Below are 22,183 nucleotides of genomic sequence, written 5' to 3'. Positions count from 1 at the left end.
TCTTTTTATGGCTGAGTAATATTCCATTATATATGTATGTACCACATCTTCTTTATCCATTCATCTGTCAATGGACATTTAGGTTGCTTCCATGTGTTGGCTATTGAAACTAGTGCTGCTATGAACATAGGGGTGCCTGTATCTTTTCAAACTCGAGTTTTGTCCAGATATATGCCCAGGAGTGGGATTGTTGGATCATATGGTAGCTATATATTTAGTTTTTTAAAGGAACCTCCATACTGTTCTCCATAGTGGCTGTATCAATTTACATTTCCACCAAGAGTGCAAGAGGGTTCTCTTTTCTCCACACCCTCTCCAGCATTTATTGTTTGTAGACTTTTTGATTATGGCCATTCTGGCTGGTGTGAGGAGATACCTCATTGTAGTTTTGATTTGCATTTCTCTAATAATTAGTGATTTTGAACATCTTTTCATGTGCTTTTTATCTGTCTGTCTTCTTAGGAGAAATGTCCATATAGATCTTTTGCCCTTTTTTGATTGGGTTGTTTGGTTTTTTTGCTATTGAGACGCATGAGCTGTTTGTATATTTTGGAGATTAATCCCTTGTTGGTTGCTTCATTTGCAAATGTTTTCTCCCATTCTGAGGGTTGTCTTTTCATTTTGTTTATGATTTCCTTTGCTGTGCAAAAGCTTTTCGGTTTCATTAGGTCCCATTTGTTTATTTCTGTTTTTATTTTCATTACTCTAGGAGGTGGATCCAAAAAGATCTTCCTGCAATTATGTCAAGGAGTGTTCTGCCTATGCTTTCCTCTAAGAGTTTTATAGTATCCTGGCTTACATTTAGGTCTTTAATCCATTTTGAGTTTATTTTTGTGTGTGGTGTTAGGGTGTGTTTGAATTTCATTCTTTTACATGTAGCTGTCCAGTTTTCCCAGCACCACTTACTGAAGAGACTGTCTTTTCTCCATTGTATGGTCTTGCCTCCTTTGTCATAGATTAATTGACCATGGGTGCATGGGTTTATTTCTGGGCTTTCTATCCTGTTCCATTGGTCTATATTTCTGTTTTGTGCCAGGACCATACTGTTTTGATGACTAGTAGCTTTGTAGAATAGTCTGAAGTCAGGGATCATGATTCCTCCAGCTCCGTTTTTCTTTCTCAGGATTGCTTTTGCTATTCAGGGTCTTTTGTGTTTCCATACAAATTTTAAAAAATTTTGTTCTAGTTCTGTGAAAAATGCCATTGGTAATTTGATAGGGATTGCATTGAATCTGTAGATTGCCTTGGGTAGTGTAGTTATTTTGACAATATTGATTCTTCCAATCCAAGAACATGGTATATCTCTCCATCTGTTTGTGTCATCTTCAATTTTCATCAGCATCTTATAGTTTTCGGAGTACAGGTCTTTTGACTCCTTGGGTAGGTTTATTCCTAGGTATTTTATTCTTTTTAATGAGATGGTAAATGGGATTGTTTCCTTAATTTCAATTTCTCATCTTATGTTGTTAGTGTATAGAAATGCAAGAGATTTCCGTGTATTAATTTTGTAACCTGCAACTTTACCGAATTCACTGATGAGCTCTAGTAGCTTTCTGGTAGCATCTTCAGGCTTTTCTATGTATAGTATCATGTCATCTGCAAACAGTGACAGTTTAACTTCTTCTTTTCCAATTTGGATTCCTTTCATTTCTTTTTCTTCTCTGATTGCCGTTGCCAGGACTCCCAAAACCATGTTGAATAAAAGTGTTGAGAGGCATCCTTGTCTTGTTTCTGATCTTAGAGGAAGTGCTTTCAGCTTTTCACCATTGAGTATGATGTTAGCTGTGGGTTTGTTATATATGGCCTTTATTATGTTGAAGTAGGTTTCCTTTATGCCCACTTTCTCAAGAGTTTTTGTCATAAATTGGTGTTGAATTTTGTCAAAAGCTTTTTCTGCATCTATTGAGGTGATCATATGGTTTTTATTCTTCAATTTGTTAATGTGGTGTATCACACTGATTGATTTGTGTATATTGAAAAATCCTTGCACTCTGGGATAAATCCCACTTGATCATGGTCTATGATCCTTTCAATGTATTGTTGAATTCAGTTTGCTAGTATTTTGCTGAGGATTTTTCTGTCTATGTTCATCAGTGATATTAGCCTGTAATTTTCTTTTTTTGTAGTATCTTTGTCTGGTTTTTGTATCAGGGTGATGGTGGCCTCATACAATGAGTTTGGGGGTATTCCTTCCTCTGCGATTTTTTGGAATAGTTTCAGAGGATAGGTGTCAACTTGTCTGTAAATGTTTGATAGAATTCGCCTGTGAAGCCATCTGGTCCTGGACTTCTGTTTGTTGGGAGTTTTTAAAGCACAGTCTCAATTTCAGTACTTGTGATAGGTCTGTTCATATTTTCTATTTCTTCCTGGTTCAGTCTGGGAGATTGTACCTTTCTAAGAATTTGTCCATTTCTTCTAGGTTGTCCTTTTTATTGCCATATAGTCACTTGTAGTAGTCTCGTATGATCCTTTGTATTTCTGCGGTGTCAGTTGTAACCTCTCCTTTTTCATTTCTAATTTTATTGATTTGAGGCCTCTCCCTTTTTTCTTGATGAGTCTTGCGAAAGGTTTATCAATTTTGTTTATGTTTTCAAAGAACCAGCTTTTAGTTTCATTGATCTTTTCTATTGTTTCCTTCATTTCTTTTTCATTTATTTCTGCTCTGATCTTTATGATTTCTTTCCTTCTACTAACTTTGGGTTTTGCTTGTTCTTCTTTCTCTAGTTGCTTTAGGGATAAAGTTAGGTTGTTTATTTGAGATTTTTCTTGTTTCCTGAGGTAAGATTGTATTGCTATAAACTTCCCTCTTAGAACTTCTTTTGCTCCATCCCATAGGTTTTGGATTGTTGTGTTTTCATTTTCATTTCTCTCTAGGTATTTTATTAAATTTCCTCTTTGATATTTTCAGTGATCCATTGGTTGCTTAGTAACATATTATTTAGCCTCCACATATTTGTGTTTTTTACAGGTTTTTTTCTTGTAGTTGATTTCTAATCTCATGACGTTGTGGTCAGAAAAGTTGCTTGATGTGATTTCGGTTTTCTTAAATTTATCAAGGGTTGCTTTATAAACCAACGTGTGATCCATCCTGGAGAATGTTCTGTGTGCACTTAAGAAGAATACGTATTCTGCTGCTTTTGGATGGAATGCTCTGTAAATATCAATAAAACTATCTGGTCTAATGTGTAATTTCAGGCCTGTGTTTCCTTATTCATTTTCTGTCTGGATCAGCTGTCCATTGATGTAAGTGGGGTATTAAAGTCCCTCACTATTATAGTGTTACTGTCGATTTCTCTTTTTATGGCTGTTAGCATTTGCCTTATATATTGAGGTGCTCCTATGTTAGGTGCATATATATTTACAATTGTTACATCTTCTTCTTGGGTTGATTCCCTTGATCATTATATAGTGTCCTTCTTTGTCTCTTGTAATAGTCTTTATTTTAGAGTCTATTTTGTCTGATATGAGTATTGCTACTCCAGCTTTCTTTTGATTTCCATTGCATGGAATTTTGTATCTTGTAATAGTCTTTATTTTAGAGTCTATTTTGTCTGATATGAGTATTGCTACTCCAGCTTTCTTTTGATTTCCATTGCATGGAATACTTTTTCATTCCCCTCACTTTCAGTCTCTGTTTGTCCCTAGATCTGAAGTGGGTCTCTTGTAGACAGCATGTATACAGATCTTGTTTTTGTATCCATTCAGCCAGTCTATGTCTTGGTTGGAGCATTTAATCCTTTTACGTTTAAGGTAATTATCAATATGTATGTTCTTATTGCCATTTTGTTAATTGTTTTGGATTTGGTTTCGTTTAAGGTAACTATCAATATGTATGTTCTTATTGCCATTTTGTTAATTGTTTTGGATTTGGTTTTGTAGGTCTTTTTTTCTTCTCTTCCTCTTTTGTTCTCTTCTCTTGTGATTTGATGACTATTTTTAGTGTTGTGTTTGGATTGTTTTTCTTTTTTATGTGTGTATCTATTGTAAATTTTGGTTTGTGCTTACCATGAGGTTTTGATATAGCAGTCTATATTTATATACAAGATTGTTTTAGTTTGCTGGTCTTAATTTCAAATGCATTTCCAATATCCTGCATTTGTACTCTCCTCTTCTCACAATTGCTGGTTTTGATGTCATACTTGTGAGTGGATGATTTCCTGCCTTAACTGTATGATTGCCTTTACTGGTGAGCTTTCCCATTTGTAATTTTTTTGCTTGTAGTTGTGGCCATTTCTTTTCCATCTAGAGAAATTCCTTTAACATTTGGTATAAAGCTGGTTTAGTGCTGCTGAATTTTCTTAGCCTTTGCTTGTGTGTAAGTTTTGATTTCTCTGTCGAATCTGAATGAGAGCCTTGCTGGTAGAGTATTCTTGGTTGTAGTTTATTCCCTTTCATCACTTGAAATACATCATGCCACTCCCTTCTGGCCTGAAGAGTTTCTGCTGAAAAATCAGCTGAAAACATTATGGGGATTCCCTTGTATGTTATTTGTTGCTTTTCCTTTGCTCCTTTTAATGTTTTCTCTTTGTCTTTAATTTTTGCCAGTTTGATTAACATGTGTCTTGATATATTTCTTCTTGGGTTTATCCTATATGGGACTCTCTGCACTTCCTGGACTTGAGGGAGTGTTTCCTTTCCCGTGTTAGGGAAGTTTCTGGCTATTATCTCTTCAAATATTTTCTCAGGCCCTTTCCCTCTCTCTTCTCCTTCTTGGACCCCTATAATGTGAATGTTGGTGTGTTTAATGTCCCAGATGTCTCAGACTGTCCTCATTTCTTTTCATTCTTTTTTCATTATTCTGTTCCATAGTAGTGATTTCCACCAATCTGTCTTCCAGCTCACTTATTCGTTCTTCTGCCTCATTTATTCTGCTATTGATTCTTTCTAGTGCATTTTTCATTTCAGGTATTGTATTGTTCATCTCTGTTTGTTTGTTCTTTAAATCTTCTAGGTCTTTATAAAACATTTCTTGTATGCTCTTGGTCTGTGCTTCCATTCTTTTTCCAAGATTTTGGATCATCATTACTATCATTACTCTGAACTCTTTTTCAGGCGGATTGCCTGTCTCTACTTCACTTAGTTGATCCTTCGGGATTTTATCTTGTTCCTTCATCTGGAGCATATTTCTCTGCTGTCTCACTTTGTCTACCTTTCTGTGTTTGTGGTCTCCATTCTTCAAGCTGCAGGATTGTAATTCTTCTTGGTTCTGGTGTCTGCCCCCTAGTGGGTGAGGTTGGTGTGGGGATTTGTGCAAGATCCTGGTGGGAGGGACTGGTACCTGCTCACTGGTGGGTGGAGCTGAATCTTGTCCCTCTGGTGGGCAGAGCTGTGTCAAGGAGTGTGTTTATTGGCAGCTGTTAATTCAGTAAGACTTTAGGTAACCTGTCTGCTGATGGGTGGGGCTGTGTTCCCACCCTGTTGCTTGTTTGGCCTGAAGCATCCCAGCACTGGAGCCTGCAGGCTGTTGGGTGGGGCCAGGTCTTGGTGCCAAAAATGACAACCTCCAGGAGAGCTCATGTCAATGAGTATTCCCTGGGGTATCCGCCACCAGTCCTTGCCCTCACAGTGAGCCACAGTTGACCCCTGTCTCCCCAGGAGACCCTCCAAGACCCACAGGTAGGTCTGGCCCAGGATCCTATGGAGTCACTGCTTTGCCCTTGGTCCCAGTGCACGTGAAAGCTTGTGTGCACCCTCCAAGGGTGGAGTCTCTGCTTCCCCCAGTTCTGTGGAACTTCTACACTTAAGCCCTGTTGGCCTTCAAAGCCAAATGTTCTGGGGGCTCCTCCTCCCAATGCCAGACCCCCAGGCTGGGGAGCCTGACGTGGTGCTCAGAACTCTCACTCCTGTGGGGGAAACTCTGTGATGTAATTATTTTCCAGTTTGTGGGTCACCCACTCAGCAGTTATGGGATTTGATTAAATTGTGAAAGTGCCCCTGCTACCATCTCACTGTGGCTTCTTCTTTGTCTCTGTGTGTAGAATATCTTTTTTGGTAGGTTCAAGTCTCTTTTGTTGATGGTTGTTCAGCAGTTAGTTATGATTTTGGTGTTTTCATGAGAGGAGGTGAGTTCAAATCCTTCTACTTTGCCACCTTACTGCTCCAGAAGCCTGAGGGTCAGTGTGATATAATGGCAAGCGTACTCTATTTGAAGACTTGGGGCCAAGTCTAGGCTTCCTTTTTAGTTTCCCTCTGGCCCTGGGTAAGTCATTTAATTTCTCTGGGTCTTCCTCCAGTCTTAAAATATCACTGATTCTAAACAAAGAACTTTGGGTTGTGCACGCCCAAGCATGGCCACACAGCCTGGGCCTCCTCTTTGCTCCCCAAGGAGCAGTCACTACCTTCTCTGAAGGAAACTGCTACCAGGCCTGGCAATTTCTTAAAATAAGACAATGATGAAGGTTGCCACATTGTTTGACACTTCCTTTCACGAAAGATTTCGCTTTAGCATGCAAGGCTGTTTGATAGCATTTTACCCACTGTAGAATTTCTTTCAAAATTGGAGTTAATCTCTGCAACCCTGCCGCTGCTTTATCAAATAAGCATTTGTAATGTTCTAAATCCTTTATGCTAATTTCAATAATCTTCACAGCACCTTCACCAAGAGTAGTTTCTATCTCGAGAAACCACTCTCTTTGCTCATCCATAAGAAGCATCTCCTCATCTGTTGAAATTTTATCATGAGATTGAAGCGATTTAGTCGCATCTTCAACCTCAACTTCTAATTCTAGTTGTCTTGCTATTTCTACCACCTCTGAAGTTCCTTCCTCTGCTAAAGTCTTAAACCCCTCAAAGTCATCCATGAGGGCTGGAATTAACTCCTTTCAAAATCCTGTTAGCGTTGATATTTTGATTTCTTCCCATGAATCACAAATGTTCTTACTGGCATCTAGAATGGTGAATCCTTTCCAGAAGGTTTTCCATTTACTTTGCCCAAATCCATCAGAGGAATTGCTATTGATGGCAGCTATAGCCTTATGAAATGTATTTCTTAAATAATAAGACTTGAAAGTCAAAATTATACCTTGATCTATGTGCTGCAGAATGAAAGTTATGTTAGCAGGCATGAAAACAATATCAATCTCATTGTACACCTCCATCTGACCTCATGGGTGACCAGGTGCCTTGTCAATGTGCAGTCATATTTTGAAAGAAATGTTTTTTCTGAGCAATAGTTCTCAACAGTGGGCTTAAAATATTCAGTAAACCATGTTGTAAACAAATGTGCTGTCATCCAGGTTTTGCTGTTTCATTTATAGGACATAGGAAGAGTAAACTGAGCATCATTCTTAAAGACCCTAGGATTTTTTGGAATGGTAAATGAGCACTGGTTTCAACTTAAAGCTACCAGGTACATTAGCCCCTAACAAGAAAGTCAGGCTGTCCTTTGAAGCTTTGAAGCCAGGCATTGACTTCTCCTCTCTAGCTATGAAAGTCCTAGATGGCATCTTCTTCCAATAGAAGGCTGTTTCATCTGCATTGAAAATCTGTTGTTTAGTGTAGCCACCTTCATTAATTACCTTAGCTAGATCTTCTAGATAACTTGCTGCAGCTTCTACATCAGCACTTGCTGCTTCACCTTGCACTTTTCTATAAACCTCATTAACCAAGCGCTGCTAGTTTCCAACTTTTCTTCTTCAGCTTCCTCACCTCTCTCAGCGTTCACAGAATTGAAGAGAGTTAGGGCCTTGCTCTTGATTAGACTTTGGCTTAAGGGAATGTTGTGGCTGTTTTGATCTTCTATCCAAACTACAACTTTCTCCATCTCAGCATTAAGGCTGTTTCACTTGCTTGTCATTCATGTGTTTACTGGAGTAGCACTTTTAATTTCCTTCAAAAACTTTTCCTTTGCATTCAAAACTTGGCTAACTGCTTGGTGTAAGAGGCCTAGTTTGTTTTGATATGCCTTTTTCACTAAGTGTAATCATTTCTAGTTTTTGATTTAACGTGAGAGATGTGTGACTCTTCCCTTCACTTGAACATTTAGAGGCCATTGTAGGGTTATTAACTGGCCTAAATTCAACATCCTTGTGTCTCAGGGATTAGGGAAGCCTGAGGAGAGGGAAAGAGACAGGTGAACAGGCTGTCGATGGAGCAGTGAGAAAATACACAACATTTATAGATTGCTTGCCACCTTATATAGGTGCAGTTCCTGGCACTCTAAACAATTACAATAGTAACATCACAGCTCACCATAACAAATGAATAATGAAAAAGAATTATAATTTACTTTGTGAGAATTGCCAAAATGTGATACAGAGACATGAAGTGAGCAAATGCTATTGGAAAAAAATGGCGTCAATAGACTAGCTTGACACAAGGTTGCCACTTCAATTTGTAAAAAATGGAATATCTGCAAAGAACAGTAAAGTGAAGCACAAGAAAATGTTGTATTCCTGTATAGTTAGTACACGTAATTGTGTAGTATATATACATATAGTACACCCAGTGAGTATATGAAAAGACTCTTCCTACACGATATAATCTGAGAGTAGGAAAAGTTATCAGCGTTTGAACACAGACATAAATATAGAGAAGAATATTTTGAAAATAAGATCAAATTGTGGTTTGTTTTGTTTGGTATGATTATTTTTGTTGTTGTTGTTAATTTGTACATACATATAAGAATGTATAGAAGAAAAGATACAGGACCTTAGCTTCTCTGGTAGGTTTATCCCAATCCAAAATCTGATTTGCTTTATAATTCATTGAAAGAAAATTTTAACTACAATTATATGTTGATTAAACTCTCTGTGTGAAATGTCAAATACATAAAAATATTTCATTTGCAACTGCAATATAATGAAGATTCAATTTTGTCGGAGAAGTATTGGCTTTGTTTTCCAATAATTTATTGATTAAAAGAAATCTAATTTCACATTTTAATTTAATATTTCACTTTTACACAGAAATACTCAGAATGAAGAAGTAAACACTCTATGAGATTATAATTGCATTATATAAAAAATGTTTCACTGTTTTGAATATTTTAAAAACAGCACTGTTGTAACAGAATGTCCATTCTAAATGTCTGACTGGTGTTTCATTAACAAACAAGTCAAACTCTAGAAGAGTATTTATTTTCAAGCACACTATTTCTATTTTTTGATGTATAGATTTTGTTAATAAAAAAAGGAGGAAATCACTCAGAATCTTCACTTAGCCCAGAATGAAAATAATTTAATTTCTTTATCTAAATCTGGTTATAAAAATGTAAGATTACATTTCAAGAGATAACATATACATCCTCCAGGATGAGGTAAGTCTGATTTTTGTATGCCCTTGCTAATGAGAACGGAATTGTAAAGGGTGGCCAAGAAAACACAATATGAAGTAGATAAATATGCGGTATGATAAAAATTAATAAATAATTCCCTCATCTGAGTTAGATCCATAACCAGGACCTGTGACCCTGAAGTCAGTGATGTGATTTGGACCTGGCTTCAAGGGAGCCCACCATGGGGAACATCCATTCTGGATGTTCACTGCACAACTGCCACACCATCCATTTATTGTTCATTAATTCATTCATTTACCCACTCATTTACATAACAAACAGGATTGTTGAGTACAGGCCATCCTTTCCCTAGCTGCTGACGATACCAATGCTCCTGTCCTCGAGAAGTTCAACCAAATGAGGAGACATTGGCATGTGAATAACGAATATGAGAAATGTATACAGGATGGGACACTCAAATATATTTGGGGTGTAACAACAGAAAGATAGAATTGAAAAGGTAAACAGGGGGTTATAAAACAACCAAGATGAGGGAGAACACTCCAGGCTGAGGAAACAGCAGGTGTCAAGGCAAGACAATCTGAAGTAAAACTGTCCCTCAGGCCAGAGATGGAAAGATAGAGTCATGGTGTGAGAGGCCTTATACCCATTTTAATGTTATAACATGGGGTCTCCAAATTTATTAATTTTTTTATCAGGGTAAAATATACAGAACATAAAATTTACCATGTTAACTATCTTTAAGTGCACAATTCAGCTTTAAGTACATTCACATTGTTGTGCAACCATCACCACCATCCATCTCCAGAACTTTTTCATCTTCCCAAACTGAAACTCTGGACCCATTAAACACTAACTCCCTACTCTCCTTTCCCCCCAGCCTCTGGCAACCACCATTCTACTTTTTGTCTCTATGTATTTGACTATTCCAGGTGCCTCTTTTAAGTGGAATCATATAATACTTGTACTTTTGTGTCTGGCTTATTTCACTTAGCATCATGTCTTCAAGATCCATCCCTGTTGTAGCATGTGTCAAAATTTCATCCCAAACTGTTTTGTTCATGGGGCCGTTAAACTGTTTTGAGGAAGTACCTCCAATGCATGGGTAGTATTAATGTATCACATACATGATAAAGAATACACAAAATAGATATTTTCTAAGGATAAGACTAAAAGATTAACTTATTTTTTTCTTTCATAATGAATTTTCTTGAAACCCCCCTCTGGGCTGCCTGTACCTCTGTTTGGACACTACTGCTAGAGAACATGGAAAAGCATTGTGGAATATTAAGCAGAGGAGCAATATAGTTTGACACTATGACCCAGTTTTCCATCAGACATTCTCCTCCTGCTGTGTGCTCTATAGTTAGTGAGGAGGGGCAGGTTTCAAAGACTAGATAATTCAAATCATTAGGTTTGTATTTTTAGAGTGGAATGTTCTAGTGAATCTAAGTGTACCCCTCATTCATTGCAATTGCATATCATTCTAACTTCATTCCACATAAAACATTTTGTTGAAAAGCATAAAATAACACAGCTACTGGAAAGCACTTACTGGTCACTGTTGATTTTAAGATTGCAGGTGAATGTGCTGGTAGAATTTAAGGGTATCTTGATGTTTTGGAGTATTGTTCAAAATTGTATCAAAGTCAGCCTATTCCTTAAAAACAAACCACAAAACAGGTACTACTAAAATCTGGGGTTAGAACAACAGAGACTGCATAGTGGTTGAAAAAGCATGGACCTTGGAGTCAAGTAGACCTCAGTATAACTCTGACGTTACCGCTTACTAGTTGTGTAACGCTGGGCAAGTGTCTACACCTCTTGTAACCTTCATTTTATTATCTATAAATATTTGACAATAACTTCTTAGCAAAGTTGTTAAGAGCATGAAATGATGTAATGTACCCACATGCCTAGTACAGATGCTAGTTGGTATTAGTGTCATCTTTTTCAGCTATGAACCCCAGACAGGAAAACCAATTTTATTACCTTGTTCCATGCACTAGGACATGTTTAATCCCTCTTTCTGGAATGCCCTCTTTCCCCCCAGAAAAAATCCAAACTGGATTTCAAGATTCAGATTTCAGTGTCTCTTATTTTGACATTTTAGAGATCCAATTAAGCTCTTTCTCATCACAATTCCTATATTGATTTACTTGTGTCTCTAATATATTAATAACCACTAATTTCGGGTCAGTGCTGTGATGAGCTGACCAGTTCCCCTTCAGGAAAGAAAGGACTTATTGCCCCACTGCTGGGAGTGTCACCAGAAGACAGCTCCTTTTCAGGAATTATCTCAGATGAGAGCACCTCTCAGGTCATGCTCCCTTTCCAAGGTGGCCCCATCCAATAACCTGTAGGGTGATGATATAAGGGCCCAGGTTCTTCACAGCACTGTGACAAGTCCAAAGGATCATCTCATCTTCAGAACTTGCCTTAGAGTTGGCTAAGCCTTTCACTGAGACCAGATCACAGCTCAAGCTCTCTCTCTTTCTCCCTATCTACTGCCTGTCCTTTCTCTTCCCCAGGTGGTGATCATAAGAACATTCCCTAATAAACCTCCTGCACCCAAATTTCCACCTCAGAATCTGCAGCCCAGGAACCCAAACTGCAGCCTTACCTCAGGCACTTATTGCTACAATTATTGGTTCACTGCCTGTCTCACTCCATAGGCTGGGTTCACTTCTGGTTACTTTTATATTCTCAGGATCTAGTTAATACCTGGTTGATATTAACCAGGTATTAACTTGTTGGATAAATGCTTGTTGGATAAATTCATTAAAACTGAGATTTCCTTTTCTTTGGCCAAGAAATTCTATTTTCTTGTTTAATTAAGTTTATTTATTTATATTCTCTATTTTTACAGAAAAAGAAGTTAGAGGAGTTAACTCAAAAATTGACTCCAATTAAATAGTGGGGAAATGGGAATGACAGAATTGTAAAAGCCAATATACCAATGATACAGATCAATATAATTATAATGAGTCATTGAATAGTTTTAAATCATTGAGTAAGTAGTCTTTGAGCGGAGCATCTACCATATACCAGGCACTGCTTAAGTGTTAAAATAAGACTAACTCTCTACTCCCAAGGAAAATTATGTTCAAGTGGAAGAGAGGGGCAAAATAGAATAGAAAAGCATAATTCCAGAGAGCAACAGGTAGTATGAAGGTCACTGAAAGGGATTAGAAAATACCATCCCAAAATATACCTCTCTGGCATGTTGATTACTTTGAACTGAAGGCAATTGGGAAGCAGAAGATTCAGGAAGAGCTCTCTGCCCTCCCTGTGTCAGGAAGAGGAGAGGATTCTTATCACCGGAGATGGGGAGTTGACATCAAGATGAGTCTGTACAAAAAGATCTTACTGAAATAACCCTTATATTCCATTAGTTTCCACCATATGTTTCCTGTTCACTTCCCCACAGTTTAATACCCTTAGCTCAAACCCCCTTTTCCTTTGTCTTGCCACATTTCCACAAGTTATCACTCTTTGTTAAAATGATATATAAGCCCCCGGGTCTAACTGCTTTGGGATTCTTGCTTCTTTCTATGAAACCCTCTGTGTCATGTACAAATATTAACATCAAATAAAATGTGCATGCTTTTTCTCCTGTTATTCTGTCTTTTGTAAGTTCTACTCACATGTACCAGCCACAGAACCTAAGAGGAGAAAGGAAAAGTCTTTCCTCCCCTATACCGCTGTAGGTAGAATGGTCAGGAAGGACTCTCCCAGAAGGTAAGCAGAGATCTCAGTGATGAGAATCCATACTTGCAGATATTTGGAGGAAAAAATTTGGAGGTGGGGGGAAGTAGCTAATAAAAGGCCAGGCATTAGGTACAAAGCTGACTCTAAGTTTCAGGCAGCTAAATATATATACTAAATTGCCTGTTTTTATCTGGAAAGGGGACATATTCTAATTCTTAAGAAGAGCCAAAGTTTTTCCTTGAATAAAACTGGATGGCACTGAGAGAAGTAAACAATGTCTTCATCAACTATTTCACAACAAAGACAGAAGCAGAAATCTGTGCCAACTTTTATAGTGACACTGGAGACCTAACATTAAAAAGCATTCAGGAAAGACAATTTCTGTGAGGGCTACAATGGCTCAGCGTGCTTAGAGCAGCAGCTAGATGATGTGACCTTTAGGTTTTCTTCTTTACGTAAGAGCTGGATGTCAGACCGTCAAGATTATATTTGCTCTCAAGGGCCTCAGTCCAGGTATCACAGAGTATTCATTTCTTCTCTGACTCATTAATCAAGAAAAAAATTGTTCAGAACAACCTGGGACAAAGACTTTAATCATAACACTCTATTTTCCTGCTGTATTTAAGACTCACAATTTAGGCTGACTTCATAGAATTCTATTGAAATATCACCTACCTAGATAAAGAACTACTTGTTTCCAGTATATAATTCCATTCTTTTCATTTGCAAATTATACACCACCATCACCACCACCCATTGCTATAAAATAGGGTTTTCCGTTTTGTGGATGCATGTTAAGTTTTATTGAGATACCAATAAATGACAACAGGCATAAGATTAAGGAAATAGTGTCAAGATATCCAAGGAAGTGGGAAATGGAGATGATTAAGCTATTACAATAGGGCAGGTTTGCTTAACGTAACTTTGTTTCCTGACAATTAAACCAAAAGATAGCATTTATTAAACAGCAACAACACACCAGCAGAGGCACGTCACAATAATGCCAGAGAAAGAACGTGAATTCCAAAGTAAAAAATTTAGCACGTCCAGTTTTATCATAGTAGCAGAGGAATGTCATCACATCACAAAACATGTATTGCAACCCTCAAAGTGCTTTGACTTCTCATTACTAATATACCCTACAGATAAAATACCTACTAAGTCAATGAATGAGATGCATTTAATTTTGCAAATATTTAAAGCACCTATGATCAAATCCAAGCTCTACCACCTGAAGGAGTTTAGGACATGCCACCCCCAAATTTGTTACTTTGGTACATTGATCATTTTGAGCTGAAAGCACTTGAAAAGCAGCAAATGCAGGGAGAGGCTTTCTCTGCACTCCCTTATCTGCCTAGAGACAGATCCTCCAAAAGGAGCTCAACTGTCAGCCAGGGGACGTTGACTCCTCTCACAGGACAGGAGACTAGAAGTGACACCACAGCCAGACAGGCTTTGTCACCAACTATTACGTATCCCTGCGATTCTTCTAAGGGCCCATTCATCTTTCCTAAAATTATTTACTCTCCCCTAAGTGGCCTACATTTCTCCTCTCCTTCCCCTATTAAGATAGTATATAAGCTCTCTAATCTTAACTTTTTTGAGTTATTCACTTCTTTTTTCCCGTGATGCTCCCTGGCATGTAATATTCAAAATGAATACCCTTGTATACTTTTTCTCCCGTTAAGCTGCCTGTTGTTTGTTTAGTTCGTAGGCCCAGCTATTGAATGTAGGAGGGTAGAGGGAAAGTCATTTCTCCTTTATATACCTATTTTTTCAACTATAAAACCCCAACTGAAAAGGTGCTGGGATCAAATAACAATGTGTGACAGCCCCTGGCTGACACGGCTTCTGGCGGATGACAGTCACAATGTCTTTCCTTCACTCCGCTTCCCTTCCTTTCCTCTTTCCACAACTAGTATAAAGGGAAGGCTATATCCTGAATGTAAATAACAGTCATAAGTAAGCCTCCTTTTTGGGCCTGGAGCAAGTGTATAAACGGAGGCTGCTTATCTACATATTTAAAAGTTGTAAGTCAAGCTGGCAAACTGTTAAATAAAATATGTTATATCCTTCCATCTTGATAAATATACCTTCATAACAATCTGGAAGGCCAAGTTCAAGATTAGATCTCTCAGGTCCCTCAGAGTTTCATGCCAAAATTTAGCAGGAGGCCCTGGGCACAATCTCTCTCCCCAGTCATGAGGCCTGTATCCCTACCCTTCCCTCTACCAGCTCCTCCACCCACAGAGGGCCTGGTAGGCATGGTGTGAACACCCCAGCATGATCGAGCTCCGGACACACCTCCATAACCAACTGGCCCTGGAGCCAAACGGTGTGCCCACCAGCAACCACAGTCTGTCCTAAGGAGAAAGGGATTGGGAAGAGGTCCCATCAGGCCTTGGTGGCAGTGATTAGGACCTGTTGAACAGAAAATTCCATGGTCCCAGATGCCCTGAACTTAGTCTAGAAATGAGGTTAAGGATCCCAGGCAGCCAGGAGCCTTGGCCCCAAGGACTCCTCACCTGCTTGGTGGAGAGGGGGCCACAGGGGGCGCTCTAAAGCTCCACCTGAAGCCAAGTCTTGCCTGGTGATCAGGGTGATACTGCTGACAAGTTTAGCAATTCTTGCAATAATCCACCATCACCAGGAAATCAATACCCACAAAAATACTGAAGTTAATATGATTAGGGTATCAAGAAAAAGTAATTCTAGAAAAAGACCGTTTTCCCTTTTCCTGTATCAACAGAAGCAGAGATGAATGTAGCTTGAGTGCTTTTCTCTCACTCATCTTTTTTCCCAACTATATCACTATTTTAAGGTTCATTTCTATCTGTGCTTTTATCACATCTGAATTTTCTCTCTCCATCTTCCTCTCCTTCCTTTCTTCCATTAGCTCATCCCTCCCTGTTGATTTCTCATTTTGTGTTTTGATAAACCCATCATTTTTATGGACAAAAAATTGAATTAGAAGCTGTGTTTGCTACCTTTAAAAAGTTATATCTAGAGGTACATCAGTTAAATATGGAAGAAATAAATTTTCCCATCACAATGTGGTAGTAGTAGAATAGCTCAAACTTTCTTGACTTCTGGGACTCACTTTATTTGATCCAATGTGTCCTCTAAAAACTGCAAAATACCTTTACTGGAAAAGAAAGAGAGTAAAATATCATGCTTCTTTTGGGTTTCTATGCATGCAATGAGAGAGAAGTTCCTTAGCTTTAACAGTGCCTTTATACTGTTAACAGTCACATAACTGATCCAAGTACTTCCCATTTCACTAAAGGCAGGTAAAGGGGAAGGAGTTACTTTTACAGTACTCAAAGAACAGGTAGGAACAAAAAGGACTCATAGCAACAGGAGAGAACCATGCACGAACAGCTGGACAATTACTTTTATTCCACCCTTCATTACCCTTTGAACAAAAATCACCAAATCTTCCAGTGTTAACAGCTCATCCTCCTCCCTTACAGATTAGTTTGTATTCTTAAAAATCATTACAAATTAACTGTTCCCATAATCTGACCAAGTCTAACTTAGTCTTTGAGCCATTTGTCCTCATACTGCAAAATATCTTATTCCGTATAAAGTCCATGCAGGAGAGTGGTTCGTTTATTGTCACCATAGTGAGAACATTTCAGGATTTCATAAAAACAACCAATCAATCCTTTCATAATGAAAATGATATGATAGCCTTTGCAAAAAAGAAAACATCGCAGACCTAACATGAATTGGAGATGTGATTTTTTGTTGTTGTGTTATCTGCAGCTGTGAGGACATTTAACCCACCCACTCTCACTCTTTCACCTGATACTAGCAAAAATATGCATTGGCCAAAAAATTAACCAGAAGCTTAGCGTGGCCATAGAGGATAAAAGCAACTGACCAACTATCTTAGTCGGTTTAGGCTGCTGTTACAAAAATACCATAAACTGAGTGGCTTAAACAACAAACATTTGTTTTTCACAGTTTTTGCAGTTGAGAAGTCCAAGATCAAAGTTCAAGGTGCTGGTAAAGAGCCCTTTCCTGGTGGACAGATGTCGGACTTTTCAAATTCTCACATGGCAGGGAGCAGAGAGAGAGGGAACAAGATCTCTCTTGTCTTATGAGGGCACTAATCCTATTCATGTGTGCTGGCCACGATTCCAAGGGCAAAGATGGAACAGTTAACGAGAAAGATAGGGTGCCTTTCATGGACTGGCGGGGGTGGGCGTGAGAGATGGGAGGGGAAATGGGTCGATAATAGACAATAAATAAGGAAACAAACAACATAATTTCAGACAGAGGTAAGCCCAGTGAAGACGTTAAAATACCCTTCTCTCCCCATTCTGCACCTCCACCCCATCCCCACTTATCATCTCTGAATGACAATGTTTTCTGACAACCTCTCCACCCAATCCTGAATAGACCATTTCCTCCTTCTGCGGATGCCCTGATCCCATGTCTACCTCTAGCCTGCACCTTTATTATATTTGTTTACCTGTCTTATCTTTCCCTACGAGACTTCAGGCCCCTTTGGAGTAAAGGTCAGACACTTTTTCTTAATGATTTTTTAGTTGTTATTCCTGGCACATATTCTGTTTTTTGCTCACCGTATAACATATTCAATAAACGCCAATTAACTGAACGAACCTGTTGAAGGAATAAGGATGCCACTAACTGTAGCTAGCATCGAACTATTATTGTGCAACTTGAGGCTTAGTAGGAATGACTACACTGATGTGATCACAATCTTTGACAAAGATTTTATGATAATCTCATTAGAATCATGTTCTATTGTTTAATTTAGTAGCTCTCACCCCCTGTACCATTTAAAAAATATTACAGCTTAGGATTCACACTACTAAAGCGACGTCGGTCAGAAATTGAATGAAACAGATAAACTGTATAGTTAAGAGGTGAGCCCAGGGACACCGAAGAACGTTGTAACATTTCCCAGAACCCTAGAGAACTTGGTTCCAGAGACAGAACAGTAAATTGTATCACTCAGATAGCAACACAGCACTGAAGGACAACCAACTAAATAATTTGAGGCTGCTTTCCAGTATTGGAAAGCACACTGTGACCTCACGATGGCTTTGCTTCGGGGCCATCTGTCTGAGGGCTCTAACTAGCTCAGGTCTTTATTCAGTGCCTCCCAGGGAACTGCCAGTTCCAAGGTAGGCAGAGGAAAAACTCTTGGCATTGCAATAATAAAGAGACTCTTAAGGTGATTTAGGACTCATCTGCATGATAATGGGTAGAGTACAGATGAGAGAGTGCAAACCACAGAACTGATTGCTTCCAACATTAATGAGAAAATGCCTTCTATTTTTGCCAAACCAGTTACAGAAGAATCATACTGAAAGCTCTATTAGGCATTAGGTATCAGCCTTGGACTTTATTAAGAGTTACATCTTTAAAATGTTACTTATTAGGAGGCCAGCCTATCTTTACAGCTCTGATGTGCTCCTCTACGCTCCCTGATGATTTTTCTCCAGCACAGTCAGGTCTAGGACCATGGATTAACTCCTGCGTCTTTCCTTCCACCTTCAGAGACAGGATCCAACAGAGCACAGGAAAACCACAAATCCAGTGGAGTACATAAGAAGCCTGAAGTCTTCTGCAAAGTAACCAACAAATATCTACTGTATTCTGTGGCCACAGACTTGGTTTTTTTTTAAGCCAAGTTTAGGAAGAGAATAGCAAAAAGTATTCCCATATTTATTTTACTAATGGAAAATCTGGATCAAAAAGATGCTGAATTAGTGAATCTCGGAAAGAAGAAACCTGTTATTAGGGATAAAGCAGTAGGCTTTTCCTGAAGTTCTTATTTGTGGTCTCTTCATCAAAAGACAGAAAAGAGTTGAAACAGATTAGTAGATTAGTAAATTTGGGCTAACACGAGTCAAGTCCTGTTCTAACATTATGGTACCCATCATTCCTAAAATTAAAAATAACTACTATTTATGGAGCACATGCCATGTGTCAGCCAATATTCTAGGTGTCTCACGTACTTATCTAATTTCATTCTCCCAGTAACACTGTGTGGTAAGTATCATTATCCTATTTTCACAGATAGAGAAACTGAAGCTCAGAAATTTTAAGTGATTTGCTCAGTCTTATAGGTCGTAAATTGAAGAGCCAGGATTGGAAACCAAATATGCATGACTTTAAAATTTGCATTTTTTCCAATTTATACATGGCCTTGAGAAAATTAATTTCAAAGCTCAAATAATACCCCTTCCCCATTTAAAAAAAAAAAACAATCTTTAAGGACAAGACTTGACTTTGCATTTTAATCCTGAGCTATCAGGATTTTTTAAAAGCATTAACTCATAGTAGGAATCTTTAAAGATTTAATTTAAATGCATTTAACTTACATAATTTAATTAATTTGCATCACTAAGTCCAAGCACATTTTTTGAGGAAAGAGACCTAAGTACAAGCTTGTCCCATTGGTCTCTCTAGCCTCATCGTGGTTTTTCAATCCGGAATGACAGCTCATGGTAGGATTATGAGAGTTTAAACACAGTGTGCCTCAAAGTGGGAGAGACAGGTTCTGGGGGATCACATAACAGGTACTTCAGTGGCTACTTAAAACGTTGCACAGCATCTACATCAAAATGATGTTTACTAGAACAAATGACCTTTGAGAGAAAGGGAGAAGTAAAAGAGAGGGTGGATGGGAAGGGATAGCAATTCAGGGCCTGAAACAGGACATGTTATGAGAATGAACTTGAGGATATGGGGAGGGGGAAGGGTAAGTTGTGACAAAGTGAGAGAGTGGCATGGACATATATACACTACCAAACGTAAAATAGATAGTTAGTGGGAAGCAGCTGCATAGCACAGGGAGATCAGCTCGGTGCTTTGTGACCGCCTAGAGGGGTGGAATAGGGAGGGTGGGAGGGAGGGAGACGCAAGAGGGAGGGGATATGGGGACATATGTATATGTATAACTGATTCACTTTGTTATAAAGCAGAAACTAACACACCATTGTAAAGCAATTATACTCCAATAAAGATGTTTAAAAAAACTGCCAATTATCTTATGACCATCACAAAATAAACTGAAGTTATTTCCTCAACAGTCATTCAATCTAAGCGTGCTAAACATCTCTTACCATATTTGCATGTTACTCGATTCACTCTAAAGGAATGAACACCTCTGATTTTCAAGAAATCCTATTATACTATCCGATGACTATAACATTCCTTATTTTCCCTGACATAATTGTAGTTTCAGGCCCCTATTTAAGATAACCACAATCACAGTTCAGTACAATTACCTAGATAGATCTCCTGGTGTGACATCTCACACCTGTCTATTGAGATAAACCATCTTTTGTAGGTTTCTAAATCATTTGCTTTCTAGTGCTTCCCACGTCTTAAATTGGGTGCAGGAGGGAGAAAGAAAGAGGGATGTAGCAGGAAAAAAAAGACATGACAATATTAAGAATAATTCAGAATTGGCTTTTTGACTATGGAAGGACATAATAAATTTCTCCTACAATTTGTGAATTACATTTACTTTCATTTTCTTATTTTCTTACTTTTCTCCTTATAGAGGAAGGTAATGTTTGATTTTCTTCTCTGCCTTGTTTCCTTTGCAAGCGGAAGAGTAAGAGGAAAAGAGCTGGGAGTGCAGGAACCCGGGCCATGGGTTTCTTGTAGGTTACCTTGTAATTTCTGGTTGTACTCGGTCTTGTGAGACTGGCTCCTCGTCAAGGTACCAGAGTGGTCCCTAGGAACACGGCTCTCAACCACAGGGTCAGTCTTCCTTCTCTCCAGCATATAGAGCCTGGGCCTCGGGAAGGGCAGACTCTTTTTCCTGGTGCCCATAGTTTCTTTCCCGGGGGCTTCTTTGGGCTCCATCGGAGGCAGAGACCAGCTCTAGGGGCCAGCGGGCAATGGCTGGCTGCTAAAGGGCCTCAGAGTAAATGTTAAAGCCACCAGCCTGAGGAGCTTAACTGCCCCCTTCTAACCAACCGGCTTCACTCCAGGGTTACCTAGCTGTGACTGCCACCTCCACGGAGTCCCAGGGCTCCACCCCTATGAGGTCATTCTTTTTTATACCTAGAATCCAACAGGGGAAGCTGCCACCTGTTACCTGAGAGACCTGACGAACCGAGCTAGGCAAAGCAGGGACTGGGCTGCAACATGCGGCTGAAGCAAACAAACATCCCATTGTGTGGGCCGAGGGCCCGGGAGTCCGGGGAAAGGAAAGTGAACAAGGTGAGGCGGGAGGAGGGGAAGCGCGCGCGTGTGTACCCTGCGCCTTATGGGTTTAGTGTGGGCCGCTGGGTGTGTACAGGTGCGCTGGGACACTGCGTTGCGGTTCTGCTGCCCCGAGCCAGACGGGGCTCGGGTGTGACTCTCAGCTAGAGTCACCCACACGTGACCGCGGAGCTAGTGTGGAGCCATGAGAATTTGCATTTGCATCACAACAGTGGGGACAGAATCGCTTTTTAAGGATTACTGTGCGCCCTCAAAGTCATGCTTCCGCCTTTAAACACCGAACGTTCAGAGATTATTTGCTAAAAACGTACTTGCCAAACCCTGATCCGCATTCCTGAGGAAACAAGGGTTTGCACTGGAGAGGGGTCCGGTGGCAGGCGCGAGAGGAGGGAAAGGCCTAGAGCCTTTCCGATTTCTTGCTCTCCACGTGCTGCCCTAGCCTGAAATTAGCCTTTTCAGTCCCAACCCCGTCCTTCTGGGTCCTGATCCTTGGGAAAATAAGCACTGGGCCAGGGTGTGATTTCTGTAAGATCTTTTCCCGACCCTTTCGCAGGTGGAGTGCCCGAGAAAGGCAGCTCACCTTAGGAAAATAAGAGGAGGGAAAATGTTTGAAACTGAGAAGAGACCCTAGACAGTGGAAAGGCCTGGGGGGCGGGGAGGAGGGTAGAAAGGCAAATAGTGATGGGCCTTTCATTAGTTTTTTTGAAGTTGTTTTTCCTCGTATTTACTGAGATTTCTCAAGGGGAAAATTCTCAGGAGCTCTGGGAATGTGCCAAGTGTTTTATATGCCCTCGTTAAAGAAACGAGAGACCCTGAGGAGGAAAAGAGATTCTTTTTTATTGCCGTGGGACTGCCAAAATCTAGCTTTGTGATGCCCACTCTGAATCATGGTTAACTCTTGTTAGACAAGGTTTATAAATGAGGAAAAAGAGGGAAAAACAATTTTTCCAACTCAGGATGTGTGGGCTGAATACAATTTGCATAATTATCTTAGAAGATAAATGACAAATCTGCACC

General features: G+C 39.4%; 1 protein-coding gene across 1 annotated transcript in view; it reads right to left on the bottom strand.

The window, feature by feature from the left end:
• Nucleotides 1-20,803, bottom strand: part of ARHGEF38 (Rho guanine nucleotide exchange factor 38) — a 148,877-nt gene extending 128,074 nt beyond the window's left edge. The window contains exon 1 of the mRNA XM_024119403.1: nt 20,608-20,803. Coding sequence (XP_023975171.1) covers nt 20,608-20,803 — 196 coding nt within the window. The remainder of the gene's footprint in view (nt 1-20,607) is intronic.
• Between the last annotated feature and the right edge of the window lie 1,380 nt (nt 20,804-22,183).

The sequence above is a fragment of the Physeter macrocephalus genome, chromosome 7 (genome assembly GCF_002837175.3).
Source record: "Physeter macrocephalus isolate SW-GA chromosome 7, ASM283717v5, whole genome shotgun sequence".
NCBI classification, from domain to species: Eukaryota; Metazoa; Chordata; class Mammalia; order Artiodactyla; family Physeteridae; genus Physeter; species Physeter macrocephalus.
The sequence above is the reverse complement of the archived record's forward strand: the minus strand, read 5'-3'. Positions and strand labels throughout refer to the sequence as shown.